Here is a 21935-nt window from a genome sequence, read left to right on the forward strand (position 1 = left end):
CTGGAATGGGCTCTGTTGATGAAAGCCGTAAATATTTCGTCTCCATTGACTACACATTGAGATTGACGTTTAGTTATTTCTTCAAAGAACAATGTTTTATCCAAATTTGTTGCACCATTTCCAATGAATGAAGGATAACATTCAAATTGTATATAATTGCTTCTGATCTTCTCTTGTTCCATCTCACTATCATCCCGTAAATAATTGATAGCCTCAGGTAAATAGGTTTTTAAAATTCTAATTTTCAACTTCTCACTACGAGTAATCTCTTTGCTAAGATTACATTTATACACTGATAATTCTTTGTTTAGGATAGAAATGTCGATGCTTTGGAGGTTTTCTGGAAGATTTATACCTCTTGCCAGGTTAGTAATTGTGTGCAACACTGTTTGTTGTTTGGCACTGATGCTGTATTTTGGCCCTTCAGAAAATTCCAAATTGTCGTTGTAATAAAAGACTAATTGGTTGTTGTTTTTCAGGGAAGAATCGAATATGTTTATTCGATTAGCCATATACTTTACCAAGTGTGAGTCAACGGTTTTGTAAGAAGAACTCAACCCCAACTTGCAAAGTAAATCCACATCTCTTGCACTGACGCCTGTAGATATCAAAAACACACCAATTACTGAGGAGAATAGGGTAGCCCTTTCATTCATAGCATTGGCCAAAAGATTCATGGCAACAGAGATCATGCGAGTCTTTCTTTGGTAGAGTTGGAGGTTTTCTTTCTTGAGAGTTGAAAGTTTGGAGGAGTATTTTCGGCCAAAGCATATACGAGAAAGCATGTTGAAGAGAGTAACATATATCTGCACTGGTTCATCACATAGGTCGAGAATGGAGGTGCTGGTGGAGAGGTGTTGTGTATTGCGATTTGCCAATTTCTCTAGTTCTGATGATGATGTGTTGAATATTGTTTCCAAAGGAGATTGGTTAGATGCTCGGGCAATGTTAGGATTAGAGTAGAATATCTCTAGTGAATTGTTAACAGTGGTGCTCAGGTTGTTAACATCTGCACCTTTGGCCACCATTAACTCGAAAACCTTGTTGCTAATACGAAGGGGCTTGTTGGAGGCCATTTTTTTGTTAAAAATATGTTTTTAAATTTAACGGTTATTTTCCTAAAGATTCAGCGGCAACTGCTGGGCGCGAAATTACCGTGGTGTAACATTTTTTCCATCACCTCCCTCGGTCTATCTATTTGAATTTCCTTTTGACGAATTTTCTCTTTCTAAATGGGATATTCACTATTAATCCTCATTATTCCTGCAATTTATACCGCTTCATCTCAATCATTTTCATAGTTTTTCAATTAGCTTCTTCATTATCTTCATTATCTTCTTAGTATTAATTTCATAATTGTTTAATAATCACCATCATCATCATGTGATTCCAAATAGCACTTTGAAGGCCCGATTAATTCCAACACCATAACAAGACAACAAATAGAAGAATAGCTTCGCGCCTCCTACCCAGTGTCGTCTTCCTCACACTATTCTATTACTCTCTCTGCTCTCCTTATTCAAACACCACTTGCCATTCAAGAGTTTCATTATTTTTTCTTCTTCAACTCCTCTCTCTTCGTTAGTGCAACACCCATTACAGTGAGAAGCATAGCAAGATCTTCTTTAAAAAAAAACAATCAAAATCTCCCGCTAATAGCGCATTAGAGAAAAAGCTTTTGTTGCGTTTTTTAAAGTGGTGCGCTTGCAAGTTCTATTCAGGTTCATCAAGTAGAGTTTGAAGAAGATTTTTTCGGTTTGCGACACAAGTGGTGATATATTGTTTGATATTACTTGTTCATCATATTGTTGTTATTGGTGCTATTTTTTGAGTGTGGTGGTTAATTAGTAGAATAGTAGTAATACAACATCAGTTCATTGGATTTTTTGTAAATATTCGCTCCGAATCTAAATTTCAACTGGTTGGATATAGATAGTATTTGTAATTGTGTGATAATAGTTAGTGATATTCGGTTAGCACGACAACCCCTCTAATAGTACTATTACTTTTTAGTGTAAATATATTATCTATTGGTAAATATTTAAGAACTCGGAACTAGAAATGGAGATTACAACAACTTCATATATTAATACTTCGTTTGATTGTATGTGTTGTAACGAATCGGAGCAATGCACTTGTTGTATTGAGATTACAACAACAATCAATATGACTACGACTACATGTTTTGAATCGAATGAATCTAATTTTGTAAATAATCAAAAAAGGGCTTTGAAAAGACAAGCCAATTCATGCAATCACTCACGAACTAACAGTTATAGCTCATCTTGCAGTAGTACAAATAGTCATACTATGGAAGATCAAGATTTAACTCCTTTGTGTGGACTCTATCAAAACGATTATAATGAAAACGATTATTGGAGTGATGATTTGGAAGAAAATCTCTTCTCACCTATATATTATGATTCCTCAAAAATCAAACTGAGAAAGACGCCATTCCTTAACAAAAATGTTTGTCTAGACGAAAAAAAGATATTATTTGTAGATAATGTACAAAATTGCGTAATTGAAATACCTGAAAATCATTCTTCCAATCCACCATCCATACTGACAAGATTTTTCAAACATCCAGAGAGAATTTGCTCCCACCAAACTCTTGTTTCCCTTCTATTTATTCTCACCATGGTTGGGGAGTTATTTGATCCTCACTATTCCTCTTTTATAGCCATTCAGGCTGTTTTAGCAACACTGTTGGGTATATTTGCAATTTATCGCCGAAATCAAACATTGGTGACCATTCATTCAGTATGGATTTCCGCCATTACCTCATTTATGCTTTTACAATTTGTATTTTACATTGTTTTTGATTTTGCACAGGCTGTACATGACTATCAATTGAGTACAGGGGACTTGTTGCATTTGTGGCGATTTGGCTCTTCTCTCACTCTAATCTTTCTCGTTTTCCTTGAGTCAATCAAAGCCAGTAAAGAGTTATCAATTGTTGACACTCTGAGGAATGCTTTGAACAACAAGACCAAAAATTGAACATAACATGAAGACTTGAGCTGAGTCATTTGGTTTCTGATAGGTCCAATCAAACATGAATCATCAATGAAAATAAGAAAATATTCAAATGTTATGATTTCTGTAAAAGGAATTGGTCATGAATAAACTTGTTTATTTTACATTGATAATATTTTGTACATTAAATTTTACATCTTCTTAATAAAAAGTGGCAGGCTACTGATAGCCATTCCTTTACAATATCTACTCTCAAACAAGTAGGAAACAAATTCAAAATTGGAAAAATCAGGTGAAACTCTAAGGGTCAATAAATAACTTTCTTCATCACACCCACCAGTAAATCCACTACATTCATATTTGATTTTTAGGTAGTAGTGATAAATGTGACTGTCAACATGTTTGCTTCTATAATCCAAGATCCATTGTTGAAGCCTTTCTCTTGATGCTTCTGGATCTGTGCATATGGTATCCAATTGATCATTTTCCATCATTTCATGAAGAGAAGTAACCCCAAAGTACAACTCTGAACGATCATACATTGGGCCTGTACAAATAAAAAAGAGCAGCTTTAGCACATACTGCAAGACAAACTCAATTTGATAGAGTCCCAATTTTTGCAACTCACAAATCCATTTAGAGATTGTACCATTAAATTGTTCACAAAGTTCAGGATCAGCCAATTTGATACTAGGATATTCACCGTGTGGATCATTTCGGAATTGGGTCATTTCATGGTAGCAGTGCTCAATATTGGAGGTAATTCTATTCGTTTTATCGGTAGCCTTACTAGCAGAAAAAGGTATAGGAGAAGGACAATCCTCATCTTCTGGAAAAACTACCTCATTCTTCATTCGGGCCAAACTGAATTGAGAAAAGTATTTGACAATCTTTTCGTGAACCAATATTGGTTTTTCATGATGATGGTGATGACCTGTTGTGACAATAGTTTGATGATGGTTATGTTGAGAGTTGGGTGATGGTGTTGGATAGGCTCTGTCTTGCATATCTGATTGATCCTTATCGATGGTTCCATAAGCAAAGAACCAACATGTCTTGATTTCATTAATCATATCAACAAGAGTACTTTGATGTTGTGCCAACTGTTTGGTGGAGGGAGAGGTGGATGTGGTGCTGAAATTCAAAAGTGGAGAGTTTGGAGGATTGAGAGTGCTCGATTGTGTTGTTGAAGATTCAGTCCTATCGGGAGAATAATCATTCAATGTACGAGTATCTACAGATCGAAGAAGTGGGCTATTTGCCACGAGGGAGAGTTTTCTAGTTGGATTAACATTTGGAGAGAGGGTTGGAGAGGCACATGCACTATTCACACCACTACCTGGTGGTCCACTTAAAGATAAAAAGGCTTGTGAAGGTGAAATAGTTTCCTCGTGATTATATTTGATTTTCAGCAAGACTTGAACACGTTGTTGGAATTCACCATCAACCTTTTCCACAAATCTCAAGCTTCTCTTGGCAAGATACAAATAGATAGGGCACTGGAAGTGTTCATAGGGAGAGAACCAAGTTGGAGAGGTGAGCTTGTAGAACATGTTTGCCTTATCCGTGAGTCCCAACAAGTCAGGAACCTCTGATCGAAGAACCTCCTTAAAAACTGCACGATTGAAAATCTTTTCCTTATGTAAGGATCTTCTGTAGAGGCCGAATAGAACCATCAGCATTCGTTTGGACATTTCCAAATGTGATAAATTTCTGGCAATTTGGGTGGCAAGCATAATTTGCAACTCATCCTTTTCTTCCCACACCGAGATGGAAGATAAGAGTTGAGGAAGGAAGTAGATGAAATTCTCTTTAGAGTGTGAAATTCTCAAATGCCATGCCCTACATACAAGGTCACATCTCAAAACGTCCTTATACGAGAGGAAACCTCCTAAAACAACGGTCCTAAAGATATTTTCATTGGGTGAGTTTGGAAGCTTGAATTCATCTCCATATTCAATGCCAACATGTTGTGGTAATTGTTGTTGTAATGATGCTTGTGGTTGGAATTGTGGTGAATAATTAGATACAGTTGAATAGGATTGTTCAGTTTCTTCCTCTTCTGTACTGGTTGATGTAGAAATGATACTCATCGATTCAGGAGAGAGAGGAGATGCAGCTCTTGCACTATCCGCACCTTTCATTGATGAAGTTGGTGTTGATAGTAATTTGTTTTCATTCGTATTACTACTTTGTGAATTATTAGAACTACTGGTATTAATATTATTACTATTATTTGCAAGTGTTGAACTGGTAATAGCAGTTGTGGTATTAACACATAATATTTCCTTCCACTTTCTTCTATTGACAAAAACATCCAATAATTGTTGTGTTCCTGTTGCTCTTTGTGTGCCACTTTGACCCATTATTGATGATGACGACTGTTGAGAATTAATATTAGACCCTACAGAATAGTATTGTTGCTGATTATGATTACCCAATGATGATGACGACGATGTTGAATTATTCAATAATGGACTTTGTGAGGCCATCATAAGCATCATGGAGGGTGAGTGAGGCTCAAAGAAACTTGGGGAGCAATGATTGCTTCCACTACTACCTGTACCAATATATGAATTATTTGTTGTTGTTGTTGCTGAATATGTTGTTGTTGAAGAATAATTGCTGGAATAATGTTGCTGTTGTTGACTCGCAGATGGTGTTGTTGCTGAGGATTGAGTGTGGCTATTAGAGAGTCCCACTGTAATAACATTTAGACTTTTTCTTTTACTGTTATTGTTGTTGTTGTTATTGCTAGTAGTGGATGAAGAAGATGATGAGACTTGTTCTGTTCCCGCCAAAATGGGAGTTGCTGTAAAGGAGGAAAGTAAGTGGGGTTGTAAGGATTGATGTTGGGCATGATGATGATGAGGTTGAGCAGAGGCGAAGGAGAGAGGGCTCATTGGACTGGTTGGAGGAGAGTTTGGAGTGTACAAGAGTTGGTCTGGATTTTGATTGTTATTATAGCCCAGATAATTGGAATTATTATTGTTTTGTGTGGTGGTACTTGCTGTGGAGGAGAGAATGCTATTACTCGAGGAGAAGGAACCTCCATAATTATTGTTATTATTATGATTATGGATTGGAATGGAAGAGGTGGATGAAGATTGACTCATCATTAAATCAGCAAAATTAATTGGTAAGCCAATTACACCGGCAGACATTGTGTCTGAATGTTGTTGTTGGTAAGTAGTAGCATTATTGGCTGATGAACTCTTCTTCAGTGAGAGCCTTCGTAGGGCATTCGATAAGGAAGAACGTCTCTTTGGTGTTATATTACCAGCCGTAGTACCTCCTGGTGTTGAGGAAGAAGGAGATGGTGATGATTGACCATTATTGTTCATATAATGATGATGATTACTAACATCAGAAGACGATGAGGAAGTATTACCACGTGGAGAGTGTTGCATCACATTGGGACTACTCCTTGTCTGTACAACCAATGACGAATCAGTGCCACCATTCGAAGAGGAGGACAACACACTCGAATTACTCGACTGTTTCGAAAGGTTCGTATTAAAGTATTGATGACCACCATTGGTATGGCCGTAGCTACTCGAGAGGGCATTCAAACTCTGTGGATATTGTACATTGGAAGCAGAGGCACCTGATAGATAATTTGCCTCAGCATCATGATGATGATCAAATTCTTCTCCACCATCTGAATCATCCTCCAAACCACTGTCATCAGGCCTAGCGAGACAACCTGTTGTGTTGGAGTGATGTTGTTGTTGGGAGGCAACTCTTTGATGATAATTAGTGGTAGCCGAAGAGGATGGCAACTGCGAGGATGAAGATGAGAAGAGGGATTTGGTTCTATGTGATGATTTCTTCTTCTTCTTTGAATCATCATCCTTATTATTGTTGTTGTTGTTGTTTGAGTTTGCATCAATCATATCATCGACAGCTCTATTGTGAGCACTGCCTGGAAGGAGATTTCTCAATAGGGCTTTCATTGTGTAAATTTTGGTCTGAATGATTGTGTTATATTAAATGATTATTGTTGTACAATTTGATTAATTATTAATTATTATTATTTGAAATATAATAATAAAAGTGATGATGATTAATATTTGGATTCAGGTAAATATTAAAGAGGTGATGAGAAGGAAATCAGCATTGATGTTGTTGTGGTTTTTAAAATCGTGCAGTGTCAACCAATTGTTGTTGAATTGTTTCGTCTAGGTGATATGAGAGTTTCAAGATCACTCCTCGTTCTTGCTTGTTACGTATCAAAGCAGATAGAGTTTCTCTCAGCTCGGCTGGTTGTTATAATTCGTTTCGGTAAGTTTCTCTCGAGTTGTTGTAATAATTCAATGTTGTTGTTCTTCAAGAGAGATGAAAGAGAGAATTAATACTTCTCAAAATGTTCGTATTGACTCTTGAAAATCTCAGAACAAAAGAGGAATCAGACTTCAAATAGATGATTCGACTTGGATTTGTATTTTGTTTTTTTTCTTTAGTTTTATTGAAAGCTAAACACAATAGGTTGTGATGGTAAGAAGTGGAGCTGAGTGTTGTTAGGTTATTCATTCACCTGTTTTTACCTCGTATCAAGAAAGAGGTTTTCACTTTAGGAAACTTGTCAAAAAAATTAATATGATTAAAGGCATACAATTCAGTGTTCAGGAAAGCACTTCTCTTTACCCTAGCAAGGCTTTGGTGTTGATTTTCAAAGGAGAACTTGCATTTACAATACTAATCGTGTTGTATCATTGTTTTTTTCATTTGCTGCTATTTTGGGCCCTAGGACTAAGGTTTGAATCAAGTCTAAATTTAAGAGAATTTGAAATGATATTAGTTGCATATGGAAGACAAGCATGATTTATTCTAGAATTGAAACTTCTCTTCATCTCAATGAATATCAAAATTCGTTTGATCAACTCAATATTTGGTGAGGAAGGCGAGCAGATGATAACCGCTTGAATTTGGCGCCAAAAATCAGTTGTATGGAAGTAAATGTAGTTCGTGCAAAACTACAGAAAATACAACTAAAAAAATGCCCCCAAAACAAGAAGTTGACGATAGCAAAATTCTTGATGAGAGGCAAGCTTGGATTGAAAGGGCTGTGAGGAATACATTCAGAGTCTCTGAGAAGGATACTAAAAAATTGTTAGAAACTGAGGATTATAGGTATGTAGAATTCAGTTCAAGAACTGTTGAGCTAATTATTAATGCTGTAAATTGAATCAAATCTCCGTTCTTCTTCTATTTATTATTGTGATGATATCATTCTTGAATATACAACAACAATAGAAAAATAACAAGTACCTTCTTTGAGAATGCTGAAGCAAAGCAAATTTTCATTTTCATCAATAGTACTGGATCATTCCAGATTTCAATCTCAATGCCTTCTCAATATTCAAAGAAAGTCATCTGCTTCTTTAAAAAGACTAAAGTTAGTATTACACCTGAAAATATTGGAACTGCACTTATTCATTTTGAAGTGTTGGAATCACCTCTAGAAACACTTTCACTTATTTCCAACAAATTGTTCTTACCAATTTTAAAAAATAGTGTAGAACAAACATCAGCATCCGACCAAGAGGATGAAGATAAAGTCTCCCGTGATGTTGTTACCTATTTCCAAAAATTCATAGCTTCTACCTATGTTACATCAGGACAAGTTGAAGGAAAGACACTATTGCCAATTCCACCAGATGATGTTATTCAAGAAACTTCATCCGAAAATTCGGATCAAGATAAGGATATGATCCACACACTCGAAACAGCAGTAGTAAATTGGGCAAATCAAATCAAGGAAGTTTTAAACAAGGATCCAGAATCATTATTTGTACCAAATTATAATCCTGGTCCTCTAGATGAAATGAATTTTTGGAATTCAAAATATCTTGACTTGGAATCTGTAGCCAAACAATTAGCTGGTGAAAAGGTTACTAAAGTAATTGAAATTTTGAAGGAAAATCAAAGTACATATATTCCATCCTTTTTAAAGATGGTCGAAGAAGTTGAAATTAGAAAACATGAAGCCTTTGAAAATCACAGATTTTTAAAACCTCTCCGTAAATATTTCGAAAGTGTAAATTTAAAGAGTGACAATCATGCAGAATATTCAGAATTACCAAATGTCTTTAGAAGTATTTTCCATTTAATTTTCATGATTTGGAAAACATCTACAACCTATAACAAGAGCGAACGTCTTGTTGTTCTTGTAAGAGAATTGTGTAATGATCTTATTGATCACTCTAGAGAATATATTGGTGGTAGAGAAATTTTCAATATGGAATTCCCAGATGCTGTTGAAAAATTTGAAAATACTCTCTCAACCTGTGGTTTGGTTAAAAAGTATTACTTTGCTTACAAGTTAAAGGTAGAACAAGAGTGTCCAACAAATCAATGGAGAGTTCCTCCTGCTTCTCTCTTCCACAGACTTGATCACTTTTTGGAAAGATGTAGAGATATTCTTAATATTTTTAATCAAGGTAGATTATTCGGTAAATTGGCAACACTCCAAATTGGTGGTACTAAGGGTGATTCACTCAGTAGAGAAGTTAAGGATATTTATGTACATTTCAGTGAAGAAATTGCCAAGTTTAAGGAAATTCAATATGATGCATTGGTAGTTGAAGAACAAAAGTTTGAAGAAGATTTCTATCATTTTAAGAATCAAATTAAGGAATTTGAAAAGAAAATTGGTTCTATCATTTCTAAGAGTTTTGAAGATTGTAGTACTATTCATGCTGGTGTAAAGGTTATTGAAAGTTTTGAAGGTTTACTTGATCGTGAGGCTGTTCAACAAGAAATTGTCAAAAAGCAAGGTGATTTATTACAAACCTATAGAAAAGAATTGAAGAGAGTTCAACAAACATTTACAGAATCAAAGACTAGTCCAATTATTTTCCATAACATGCCTCCAGTAACAGGAGCTATTCAATGGGCTGAATCTTTATTGGAAAGAATTAATGGACCAATGAATAGATTAATTTCTTTGAGTAAGACCATCTTTGATAACTCTGAAGGAAAGGAAACTGTAAAACTCCATTCAAACATTGTTGGAAAGATTAAACAATACCAACAACAAAAGTATGCTGAATGGGCCAAATCAGTTGGTGAAATTTCCGAAACTAAACTCAATGAAATGTTATTGAAGAGAACTGATGATGGAATGGTTATTGTAAATTTTGATCCTGCCCTTGTTAAACTTTTGAGAGAAGTAAATTATCTCCAAAAGATTAATACTCTCCATGAAGGAGAACCAGCATGGTCCATTCCACAAGAAGCTATTGATCTCTTTTCCAAGAATGAAAAATATAGAACTCAAACTGGTAGTTTGGAATATATTGTAAATATGTATAACATTGTCCAAGGTTCTCTTACTCCAGTTGAAAGACCTTTATTCCAAACACAAATCCAAAAGATTGATGGTATTCTTGAAAGAGCTTTGAATAGTCTCAGTTGGAAGAATGATGTTGAAATTGATTCATTCTTATCTGAAGCCATGAATTCTGTCAAATTGGCCAGTACAACTTTATCAATTATCAAGAAGAATACTGGAGAAATTGAAAAGGCTTTAATGAAATGGGAAAAGAACCCAATGTTCCAAAGAAAGGAAACTAGAACTTTGACAATGAAGGAGCTCGACGGAAGAAATAAGGAAATGAAGGTTACATATGAAAAGATGGTTAAAAAGACAGGTGAACTCATTGTTGCTAAGCTTTCAGACTGTTTAGAAGTTTTGAAAGGAGGTAAACAAAAATCTTCGGAAGAACAACTTCCAGAAGAACTAGGTTGTATCGGAGTTGATGAAAGTGCTGAGCCATGGAAGAATTTTGTCAAGCATATTAACGATATTGTTGTAGATGGTATTTGTAAATCAGTTATTGCTTCTGTAAGAGCTCTCATGGATCAAATGAATGTTGAATATTTACTCAAGACTGAACAAAGTCCATTCCTTGAAATTTCTCTTAACCTTGTAAAGAAACCAAATAGTGAAGTGCACTTTGCTACTTTCACTCCTAGCTTGGATGAAAAGGGTGAAAATTCATTTGTACATGTTGTTGATTCATGGATTAATGATTTTACAACAGTATCAGCTTCGATACCTAGATTGGATTCATCTTCTGGTGATTACATTAAGGAAGTTAAATCTAATACTGATGTCATTTCTACCATTTCTCAAATTCATGAAAGTATCAAGACTGTTACAGTCGAATGTAACAAATTTGCTGAGCAATTTATTGCTCAAAAGGCTATTTATGAGACTGACCAAAAGGAATTCTTTGATGAATTCTTAGAAGTTAACTTCCCTCATGGCTCTCATGGTAAATCTCATCATGTTGAATTGCCAAAGTTTGATGAACAAATCAAAAAGTATCACAACATTCATGAACAAATCAAAGAACTTACTGCTTGTGATAATGCTGGTTGGTTGAGAGTCGATGCTAAACCAATCAAGCAAGAATTACTCAAGATTTGTACCTCTTGGGAAAAGCTCTTCTCTAACTTCTTGGTACAAAACGTTTCTGAAAGATTGAACGATATTTATCAATTCATGAATACTGTTGAAAGTGGTATTGATAAAGAAGTTACTGATGGTGATATTACAACTCTCAGAGAAGTTATCAGATATATCAGAGATATTAAATCTGAAACAGAGAGCGAAAATGGTATCTTCCAACCTCTTCAAGAAATTGTAGTTTTGCTTTCTCAATACGGAATTGAACTTGCTCCAAATCTTGTTCATACACTAGAACAAGCTCCAGTTAAATGGGATGGCCTCTATAAGAGATCATTGGTCAGAAGAACAGAACTTAGTGACTTGCAAGATAAGGAATCTCAAAAGGTTAAGGAACAAGGTTTACAATTTGGTAAGAGGGTTTTGAAATTCCAAGAAGAATTCAGAGATATGGCTGCTTTCTTCTACAAGTCGGGTTCTCAAGATGCTTATAAATCAATTGATAAGTGGCAAGTACTTTTGGTGGATATGGAAAAGGAAGCAACAAAGTTGAGAGAATTGCAAGACTTGTTTGAAATTACAGTAAGCGAATATAATGCCCTCAAGACTTGTCGTGAAGAAGTTATGCTGCTCAAGTCTTTGTGGGATATCATTTCTCATATCTTGTCATTGTTCAAGGATTGGATGAAGACTTCCTTCAAGAAGGTAGATGTTGACGCACTCGTTGAAGAATCAAAGAAACTTAAAAAGACTATTCAAAACTTTAATACCAAGGCAAGAGCATGGGACAGTTATTCAGGACTTAACAATGCTGTTAATAACATGCTTACCTCACTTCCTCTTGTTCAAGATTTGAGAAATCCTGCAATGAGAAGAAGACATTGGGATGAATTGCTCGAAGAAACTCACAAGAAGGGTGCTATTGATCCTGATGATAACTTTAATTTGGATCAATTGCTAGATCTTGGTTTGCACAGTTATGTAGATACAGTTCAAACTATTGTTGATAAGGCCAGCAAGGAATTAATTATTGAAAAGGCCCTCACAAAGGTTGAAAGTGTATGGTCTACACTCAATTTTGACTTTGGCTATGATGGTGAATTGAAGTGTTCAATTATGGGAGCAGTAGAAGATATTGTTGAAATTCTCCAAGACAATCAAGTTCAATTGCAAAATATGTCCACTATGAAATATGTTGAATTCTTTATAGAATCATTGACCAAGTGGCAAATTGCTCTCTCCACAATTGATAGTATTATTACTGAATGGGTTGGTGTTCAAAAGAAGTGGCAAAACCTTTATCCAATCTTTATGATGTCAAAGGATATCAAGGAAAAGTTGCACGAAGATGCTGTTCGTTTCGCTGAAGCCGATACTGAATGGAGAAACTTTATGGAAGTTGCTAAAGCTGTTCCAAAAATTGTTGAAGCTTGTACTGAACCAACTATTCGTACCAAGTTAGATACAAGTAAGGACGTTTTAGAAATCCTTCAACACATTGAAGAAAAGCTTGAATTGTGTCAAAAATCCTTGTCTGAATATCTTGAAACTAAGTGTAAAGCTTTCCCAAGATTCTATTTCATCAAAGCTGGTGACGTTATTGATATTTTATCAAAGGGTTCATTCCCAAAGCTTGTCATGAAACACATGTCAAAGATTGTAGAAGCTGTTGAAACCTTAACTTTTGATGAAAATAGTGATCTTACTAATGGTATGATTAGTAAGGAAGATGAAATCATTACCTTCCCAGATAAGTATGAATGTAAAGGACCTGTTGAAGATTGGCTCAATGGAGTTTTGAATACTATTGTTAGTTCATTGACTCATACCTTAGGTGATGCTCATGCCGCCTACGTTGAACAACAAAGAGATCAATGGGTATTCCAATTCCCTGCTCAAATTGTCATTGTTGCTTCTCGTGTTTGGTTCACAAGTGAAGTTAATTCTGCCTTTGAAAGACAAGAAGAAGGTAACAAGAATGCCTTGAAGGATTATTACAATCAATTGAAAGATCAATTGGCTAAATTAACAACACTTGTTCAAGGTGAATTAACTCCAGGAGACAGAAAGAAGATTATTACCTTGATTACTGTCGATGTCCACAATAGAGATATTGTTTTGAAACTTATTGAAGAAAAGGCAGAAAGCTCTCAGGTATTTACCTGGCAATCACAACTCAGATACAGTTGGGATGATACAAAGGGTTGTACTATTAATATTGCTGATGCTGAATTTAAATATGGTTATGAATATATTGGTAACTGTGGTTGTTTGGTTATTACACCACTTACTGACAGATGTTATATTACATTGACACAATCACTCAGATTGATTATGGGTGGTGCTCCAGCTGGTCCTGCTGGTACTGGTAAAACAGAAACAACTAAAGATTTGGGTAGAGCACTTGGTATTCAAGTCTACGTCTTTAACTGTACTGAACAAATGAATCCAGCTTCTCTTGGTAATATTTTCAAGGGTTTGTCAATGACTGGTACATGGGGTTGTTTCGACGAATTCAATCGTATTAGAGTTGGTGTCTTGTCTGTCGTTGCTACTCAATTCAAGTCTATTCTTGATGCTATCAAGGCTCAAAAGAAGGAATTTTTGTTTGAACAAGAAACTATTTCCCTCATTCCAACTTGTGGTGTCTTTATTACCATGAATCCTGGTTATAAGGGTCGTACTGAATTGCCAGAAAATCTTAAAGCATTGTTTAGACCATGTGCTATGATTGTTCCTGACTTTATGAATATTTGCGAAATCATGTTGGCTTCTGAAGGTTTTATCAATGCAAAGGAATTGGCTAAGAAATTCGTTACCTTGTATAGATTGAACAAGGAATTGCTCTCAAAACAAGATCACTACGATTGGGGTCTCCGTGCCGTTAAATCTGTATTAGTTATTGCTGGTGGTTTGAAGAGAGCTGAACCTCAAGTTTCTGAAGACAGAATTCTCATGAGAGCTCTCAGAGATACCAATTTGGCCAAACTTTCAAGAGATGATATTGAAATCTTCAGAGGTTTAATTAGAGATTTGTTCCCAAAGATTGAAATTGAAGCAAAGAGTGATCCAGAATTGGTCAAGGCTGTCAAACAAGCAACTGAAGAAAAAAGATTACAAACAGGTGAAAATGATATTTTCATTGGAAAGGTTGTACAATTTAAGGAATTGCTTGATGTTAGACACTCTGTCTTTGTTTTAGGTCCTGCAGGTTCTGGTAAATCATGTGTTTGGAAAACTTTATCTAAGGCCTTTGAAATTCAAGGTCGTAGAACTTGGGCACACGTACTTAATCCAAAATCTGTTACCAGTGGTGAACTTTATGGTTATACTCACCCAGTTTCAAAGGATTGGAAGGATGGTCTGCTCTCCAATACTATGAGAGAAATGTACGAAACCAAGACACCATTACCAAAATGGATTGTTTTGGATGGTGATATCGATGCTGAATGGATTGAATCTATGAATACAGTCATGGACGACAATAAGGTTTTGACATTGGCAAACAATGAAAGAATTCCTTTGAGTCCAAGTATGAGAATGCTTTTCGAAATTGATCACTTGAGAAATGCTACTCCTGCAACTGTATCAAGAGCCGGTATCTTGTTCTTGAACGAAACTGATATTGGTTGGAATCCATTCAAGGAAAGTTGGATTGAAACAAGATCTGTTGAAAAGGAAAAGCAAAATCTTGATCGTTTGTTCTATACTTATGCACCACACATTTTGTTCTGGTTGAAGAAACACAATCACATTATTCCAAGACAAGATATCAGCATGATTCAAACATTGTGCTACTTGTTAGAAGGTTTGATTACACCAGAATCTTGTCCACCAGGTTGTTCTCATGAAATTTATGAATATTACTTTGCTTTTGCTTGTATTTGGGCATTTGGTGGTGCTTTGGAAGATGATGAAAGAGTTTTATTCAATGCCATGTTCAAGAAAGACTTCCCTCAAGTTAAATTCCCTGAAAATGCAACTGTATTTGATTACTTTGTTGTTACTGAAGGTGAAACTGTTAGACTTGAACCTTGGGCTACAAAAGTTAAGGAATATAATCATGACTTTGAATTGCCATTCAATGAAATTGTCGTCTCTACAGCTGATACAGCACGTTTAACTTATTTGATGGACTTGTTGGCTGACAGAAGAAGACCTGTATTACTTGTTGGTACTGCTGGTACTGGTAAGACAACCATTGTTAAGGGTAAATTGAGAAGTCTTGATGAAGAAACTCTCTACACTACAATTAACTTTAACAGTAATACTGATGCTGAATCATTCCAAAATATTCTTGAACAATCTATTACCAAGAAGGCTGGTAAAATGTACGGTCCACCAGGTAGAAAGAAGCTTATTTACTTTATTGACGATCTTAACATGCCTAATCCTGACAAATATGGTACTCAATCTGCTGTTGAATTCCTCCGTCAACATATGGACTATGGATTTTGGTATGATAGAAATAATATGGGAGTCAAGGAAGTTACCAATGTTCAATACCTTGCCGCTATGAATCCAAAGGCTGGTTCTTTCACAGTTACTGGTAGATTACAAAGACATTTTGGTATGTTTGCTTGTACATTCCCTGCAGATGCTGATTTGAAGACAATTTATTCTCAAATCATTTCTGCTCACGTTGAATCATTCGATAGAAGAGTTCAAACAATTAGTACTAAATTGGTTGATGCTACAATCAAACTTCATAAGGAAGTTGCCAAGTTCTTCTTGCCAACTGCTGTCAAGTTCCACTACCAATTCAATCTCAGAGAAATTTCAAACATTTTCCAAGGTTTGTGCCGTTCTACTAAGGAACACTACAGTGATCCTGTTCACATGATTAGATTGTGGATGCACGAAGCTTTCAGAGTTTTCTCTGACAGAATGACAGAACAAGATGATGTTAACAAATTCTCTGCTATGGCTACAAAGATTAGTAAGGATGTTCTCGATTGTGAAATTCAAGATGGGCAAAGCTTGTTGTTCAGCTCTTTCGTTGTTGAAAGTGATAACGGTACTGGTGTCTATTGTGAAGCCAATGATTTTAACAAGTTGAAGCTAGTTTTAGAAAAGAAGCTCGAAGAATACAATTCATCAAGATCAATTATGAATCTAGAATTGTTTAAGCAAGCTATTTGGCACGTTTGTAGAATTAGTCGTATTTTGTCAAATCCAAGAGGTAATGCCTTGCTGGTTGGTGTAGGTGGTAGTGGTAAACAAAGTTTGGCTAAATTGGCATCATTCATTAATAATTATGAAATTTCTCAAATCACTGTCACACCTTCCTACAAGATTATCGATTTTAAGAAGGATCTTTTGGAATTGTACAAGAAATCTGGTGAAAAGGATATGAAGATTTCATTCATTCTTACAGATTCTCAAATCTTTGACCAAAAGCAATTGGTCTTTATTAACGACTTTTTGTCTTCTGGTTTCATTCCAGAATTGTTCACTCCTGATGATGTTGAAAAGTCAATTCAAGCTGTTCAACCTGCAGTTAAATATGCTGGTAAGGATCACAATGATAAGAAGGTTTGTTGGGACTTCTTCTTGGAAAAGGTCAAGAAGAATTTGCACTTGGTTCTTTGCTTCTCACCTGTTGGTGAACAATTGCGTGTTTGGTGCAGAAAATTCCCAGCCATTATGAACTGCTCTGTTATCGATTGGTTCCACGAATGGCCAAGAGATGCTTTAATTTCTGTTGCCTATAGATTCTTGACTGATGCTGATATGAATTTGGGTGATGACGAAATGATTAAGAATATTTCAGAACATATGGCCTTTGCTCACGAATCTGTCTCAATGGCTTGTAAGAGCTATCAACACATTGAAAGAAGATACAATTATACCACACCAAAGAGTTTCTTGGAACTTATTGAAGTATACAAGACATTGTTGGCCAAGAAGAGAGAAGAATTGAACGGAACAATTGAACGTTTGAGTAATGGTTTGACCAAGATTAATGAATCTGAAGAAAAGGTCAAGGAATTATCAACTGTACTTGCTCAAGAAGCTATCATTGTCGAAGAAAAGAAGAGAGCAACAGAAGAACTCTTGGCTAAGGTTACAAAAGAAAATACCTTCTTAGCCAGTCAGCAAAAGATTGTCGAAGAGGAAGAAGTTAAACAAAACAAGGTTGTTGATGAAGTTAATGCCCTTGCTAAGGTCTGTACAGATGAATTGAAACAAGCTGAACCTCTTATTGAAAAGGCTAAGAAGTCATTGGAAGTTTTGAATGTTAAAGATTTCCAAGAATTGAAGTCATTTACCAATCCTCCAGCATTTGTCGACGTTGTTTTGTCTGCTGTCATGATTTTGAAGGCACAAAGAGGTGTACCAAAGAATGTTGTTTGGGCTGAATCCAAGAAGATGATGAATAATCCAAACCAATTCATGGTTGAATTAGTTTCTTACAATGCTGAATCCATTCCAAAGATTCCACAAGAAAATATTGATGCTTTGAAGAATAGCAAATATCTTCAACATCCAAACTTTGTTCCATCCTTCATTGAAAGCAAGTCAACAGCTGCTGCTGGTTTGTGCGATTGGGTTATTAACGTTGTTGCTTTCTATGATTTGGACAAACAAATTGAACCAAAGAGACAAAAGTTGTCCCAAGCTATGGAAGAAAAGGAAAAGAACGAATCTCACTTGAAGAAGATTAGTGACAAATTGAACACACTCAGAAAGGCAAAGGAGCAAGCTGAAACTGAACACAATAATGCTGCTCAAGAATTGGTTAGAATTGAAAAGCAAAGAAAGAAGACTGAAGACAAATTGAATCTTGCTCACAGATTGGTCAATGGTTTGTCTGATGAAAAGATCAGATGGGCTGAATCTATCAAGGATTTAAGAGAAAGAGAAAAGACTCTCGTTGGTGATGTATTGTTGGCCGCTGCTTTCCTTTCATATGTCGGTCCTTTCACCAAAAAGTATAGAAATATGCTTATTGAAGAAAAGTGGATTATCGATCTCAAAGAAAGAAAGATTCCAACATCAGAAGGTATTGATCCTCTCTTTGGTGTACTTGCTGAAGAAGCTCAAGTTGCCCAATGGAACAACGAAGGTTTGCCATCAGATAGAGTTTCAGTTGAAAATGGTTCCATTGTTACCAATTGTAAACGTTGGCCATTGTTGATTGATCCACAATTGCAAGGTGTTAAATGGATTAAGAATATGGAAAGTAAGAATAACTTGCAAGTCATTCAATTGACAAAGAAGGGATATTTGGAAACTCTTATCCACGCTATTATGAATGGTTATCCTGTTTTGATCGAAAATATTGGAGAAAATATTGATCCAATTCTTGATCCATTGCTTGCACAAAGTTATACAAGAAAGGGTAACTCTGTATCTATCAAGCTTGGTAATCGTGAAGTTGATTTTGATCCTAAATTCAGACTTTACCTTCAAACCAAATTACCAAATCCTCACTATAGACCTGAAATTGTTGCTCAAACAACCTTGTTGAACTTTATGGTCACTGAACAAGGTTTGGATGATCAATTGCTTGGTACTGTTGTCAATAAGGAAAGACCTGACTTGGAAGAATTGAGACTTTCATATTTGAGACAACTTAGACAATTCAAGATTGAACTTAAGGGGTGTGAAGATGCTCTTAGAAATGAATTGTCAAATGCCAAGGGTGATTATTTGGAAAATCACAGACTTATTGATAACTTGGAAGCAACCAAGAAGAAATCTCAACAAATCAACGTCAGTCTTAAAGAAATTCTTGAAAATAACAAGATGATTGATGAAAGTCGTTCAGTTTATAGAACCGTTTCTACAAGAGGTTCCATGTTGTATTTCCTTATTGACCAATTGTCAAAGATTGACCACATGTATCAATATTCTCTTGAAGCCTTTATGGTTGTATTTAACAAGGCTCTTGAAAAGGCTGAACCAGCTGATAATGTAGATAAGAGAGTTGAAAACATTGTCGATAGTATTACAGAAACATTGTTCAGTTACGTTTCTAGAGGTCTCTTTGAAAGACACAAGCTCATCTTCTCAATGATGTTGTGTATTGAAATTATGAGAAAGAAGGGAGAAATTGAACCAAACCAAATTGACTTTTTACTTAGAGCTCCTAGAGTTGATGGTGTTGAAAGAAAGGAAACTGTTATTGGTTGGTGTTCTGAATTGAGTTGGGCCTATGTACAAGCACTTACTGCTATTGAAGGTACTAGTCCAGCATTCTCACTCTTACCAGATGATATGGCTGGTTCTTGGAGAAGATGGAAAGAATGGACTGAATTTGAAAAGCCAGAAGAAAAACCATTACCATTAGAATGGAAGAACTTGTTACCATTCCAAAAGTTGTTGATTATCAGATGTCTCAGACCTGACAGATTAACTATGGCTGTAACAAACTTTGTAAAGGAGAGAATTGGTGAGAAATACGTTAAGGATATTCCTGTTGACCTTGAAGTTTCATATGGTGATGCAGGTCCTACTACACCATTATTCTTTATCCTTTCTCCTGGTGTTGACCCTGTAAAGGCTGTTGAAAGAATTGGTGAAAAGTTTGGTTTTACAGAATCTGCAGGTAAATTCAAGAACGTTTCTTTGGGTGAAGGTCAAACAGTTGTTGCCGAAAATGCCCTTCAACATGCTTTCAGAACTGGTGGTTGGGTCATGTTGAACAATCTTCACTTGACTCCTGAATGGTTAGGTGCTTTGGAAAAGAAATTGGATCAATATGCTGAACAATATGGTAGACAAGAAATGAGAGAAAAGAAGAGAAGAGAAAAGGAAGGATTAAAGAGATCATCCTCTGCTGCTGCTTCCAGGAGATTAGAAGAGGAAGAACAAGTTGAAGGTGAAAAGGGAGAAGAACCTGAAGTTGGTATTTCTATTGATCCAACCTCCCCACAAGAAGATAAGAAAGCAGAAATTCCAGAGGTTGAAGAAGATTCTGAAGAATCAGATGAAGAAGAAGATTTGGGACATCCAGACTTTAGAGTATTCCTTTCAGCTGAACCTTCTAACCAAATTCCAATTGGTATCTTGCAAAGATCTATTAAGCTAACTAACGAACCTCCAAGTGGTTTGAGAGCCAACTTGTTCAGATCCCTTATGCAATTTGATGATAATATTTGGGAAGGAAGTTCCAAACAAACAGAATTCAAGGGAATCTTGTTCTCACTCTGTTTCTTCCATGCTTGTATTGTTGAAAGAAAGAAGTTCGGTCCTCAAGGTTGGAACAGAAACTATCCATTTAACCTTGGTGATTTAATTACCTGTATTCACGTCTTGAACAATTACTTGGAAGATAGACCAAAGGTTCCATGGGAAGATTTGAGATACGTTTTTGGTGAAATTATGTATGGTGGCCACATTACTGATGACTGGGATAGAAAACTCTGTAAGACCTATTTGGAGAAGTTTATTAGACCTGATGTTGTTGATCAACTTGAGTTGTGTCCAGAATTCCTTTCACCTCCAACCAACTTGACTTATAAGGGATATTTGGAATATGTTGAAAAGGTTTTGCCACCTGAAAGTCCAGTTGCCTTTGGTTTGCATCCTAACGCTGAAATTGGTTTCAGAACCACTCAAGGTGAAAATATGTTCAACATGATTGCAGAAATGCAACCTCGTTCAACTTCTGCTGGTGATGGTATGTCCTACCAAGATAAGGTTCAAGCAGGTATTCGTAGAATTTTGGACACTTTACCAGAACCATTTAACCTTGAAGAAATTGCTGATAGACTTGATGAAGAAAGAACTCCATACCAAAACTCATTCTATCAAGAATGTGAATACATGAATAGATTATTGGTAGAATTAGATAGATCACTCAAGGAATTGCAAAGTGGTTTGGATGGTTTGTTGACAATTACTGAAAAGATGACCATTCTCCAAGATTGTATCTATCAAAATAAGGTTCCAGAAACTTGGTCATCTCTTGCTTATCCATCTCCAAGAAAATTGGACTCATGGTTTGATGACTTGATGCAAAGATATGCACAATTATTGAATTGGACAGGAGACTTGCAAACACCAAAGGTTGTTTGGATTTCTGGATTGTTCAATCCTCAATCATTCTTGACTGCCATTATGCAAACTATTGCCAGACAAAAGACTTGGGCTCTAGATGAAATGACTCTAGTTGCTGAAGTAACAAAGAAGTATGCTGTAGATGAAATTGAACAATCTGCCAGAGAAGGTGCCTATGTTACTGGTATGTTCTTGGAAGGTGCTGGTTGGGATCCAAAGAAGAATCACTTGATCGACTCCAAATTGAAGGATTTGCATCCAAGAATGCCAATTATCCACATTAAGGCTGTTCAAAATGAAAAGTCTGATCCAAACAGCTTCTACGATTGTCCTGTTTACAGAACACCTGATAGAGGTCCTGATTATATTTTCACATGCAAGTTAAAGACTCGTGATCATCCAAGTAAATGGATTATGGGTGGTGTTGCTATGATTTTGGATCAAGTGGATACATTGTAAATAAACAATTTATTATTTAATTAAAAACGTTTTTCTAATTTTTGAGGAGTTTTTATGTTCTAAACTTTGAATA

General features: G+C 35.8%; 4 protein-coding genes across 4 annotated transcripts in view; 3 read left to right on the plus strand and 1 right to left on the minus strand.

The window, feature by feature from the left end:
* The window catches only part of NAEGRDRAFT_78356 (uncharacterized protein), a gene marked incomplete at its 5' end in the record, with an annotated part of 2878 nt that extends 1804 nt beyond the window's left edge, over nt 1–1074 (plus strand). Inside the window, one exon of the mRNA XM_002681242.1 lies at nt 317–1074. Within this exon, the coding sequence (XP_002681288.1) occupies nt 317–370 (54 nt within the window). The 3' untranslated portion in view covers nt 371–1074. The remainder of the gene's footprint in view (nt 1–316) is intronic.
* A 1092-nt stretch (nt 1075–2166) lies between these two features.
* NAEGRDRAFT_63181 (uncharacterized protein) lies at nt 2167–3003 on the plus strand (the record flags this gene model as incomplete). The annotated part of the gene is made up of 1 exon (XM_002681243.1): nt 2167–3003. One exon carries the CDS (start codon nt 2167–2169, stop codon nt 3001–3003), a length of 837 nt encoding a protein of 278 aa, XP_002681289.1.
* A 167-nt stretch (nt 3004–3170) lies between these two features.
* On the minus strand, nt 3171–7419 carry NAEGRDRAFT_56967 (uncharacterized protein; the record flags this gene model as incomplete). Its single annotated transcript, XM_002681394.1, has 1 exon — nt 3171–7419. Exon 1 carries the CDS (start codon nt 6933–6935, stop codon nt 3171–3173), a length of 3765 nt encoding a protein of 1254 aa, XP_002681440.1. The 5' UTR covers nt 6936–7419.
* A 559-nt stretch (nt 7420–7978) lies between these two features.
* NAEGRDRAFT_55628 (uncharacterized protein) lies at nt 7979–21880 on the plus strand (the record flags this gene model as incomplete). The annotated part of the gene is made up of 3 exons (XM_002681244.1): nt 7979–8112; nt 8236–10634; nt 10707–21880. The coding sequence occupies 3 exons, from the start codon at nt 7979–7981 to the stop codon at nt 21860–21862; spliced, it is 13689 nt and encodes a 4562-aa protein (XP_002681290.1). The 3' UTR covers nt 21863–21880.
* Nucleotides 21881–21935: the final 55 nt, after the last annotated feature.

This window comes from Naegleria gruberi (assembly GCF_000004985.1).
Source record: "Naegleria gruberi genomic scaffold NAEGRscaffold_6, whole genome shotgun sequence".
NCBI lineage: Eukaryota > Heterolobosea > Eutetramitea > Acrasida > Naegleriidae > Naegleria > Naegleria gruberi.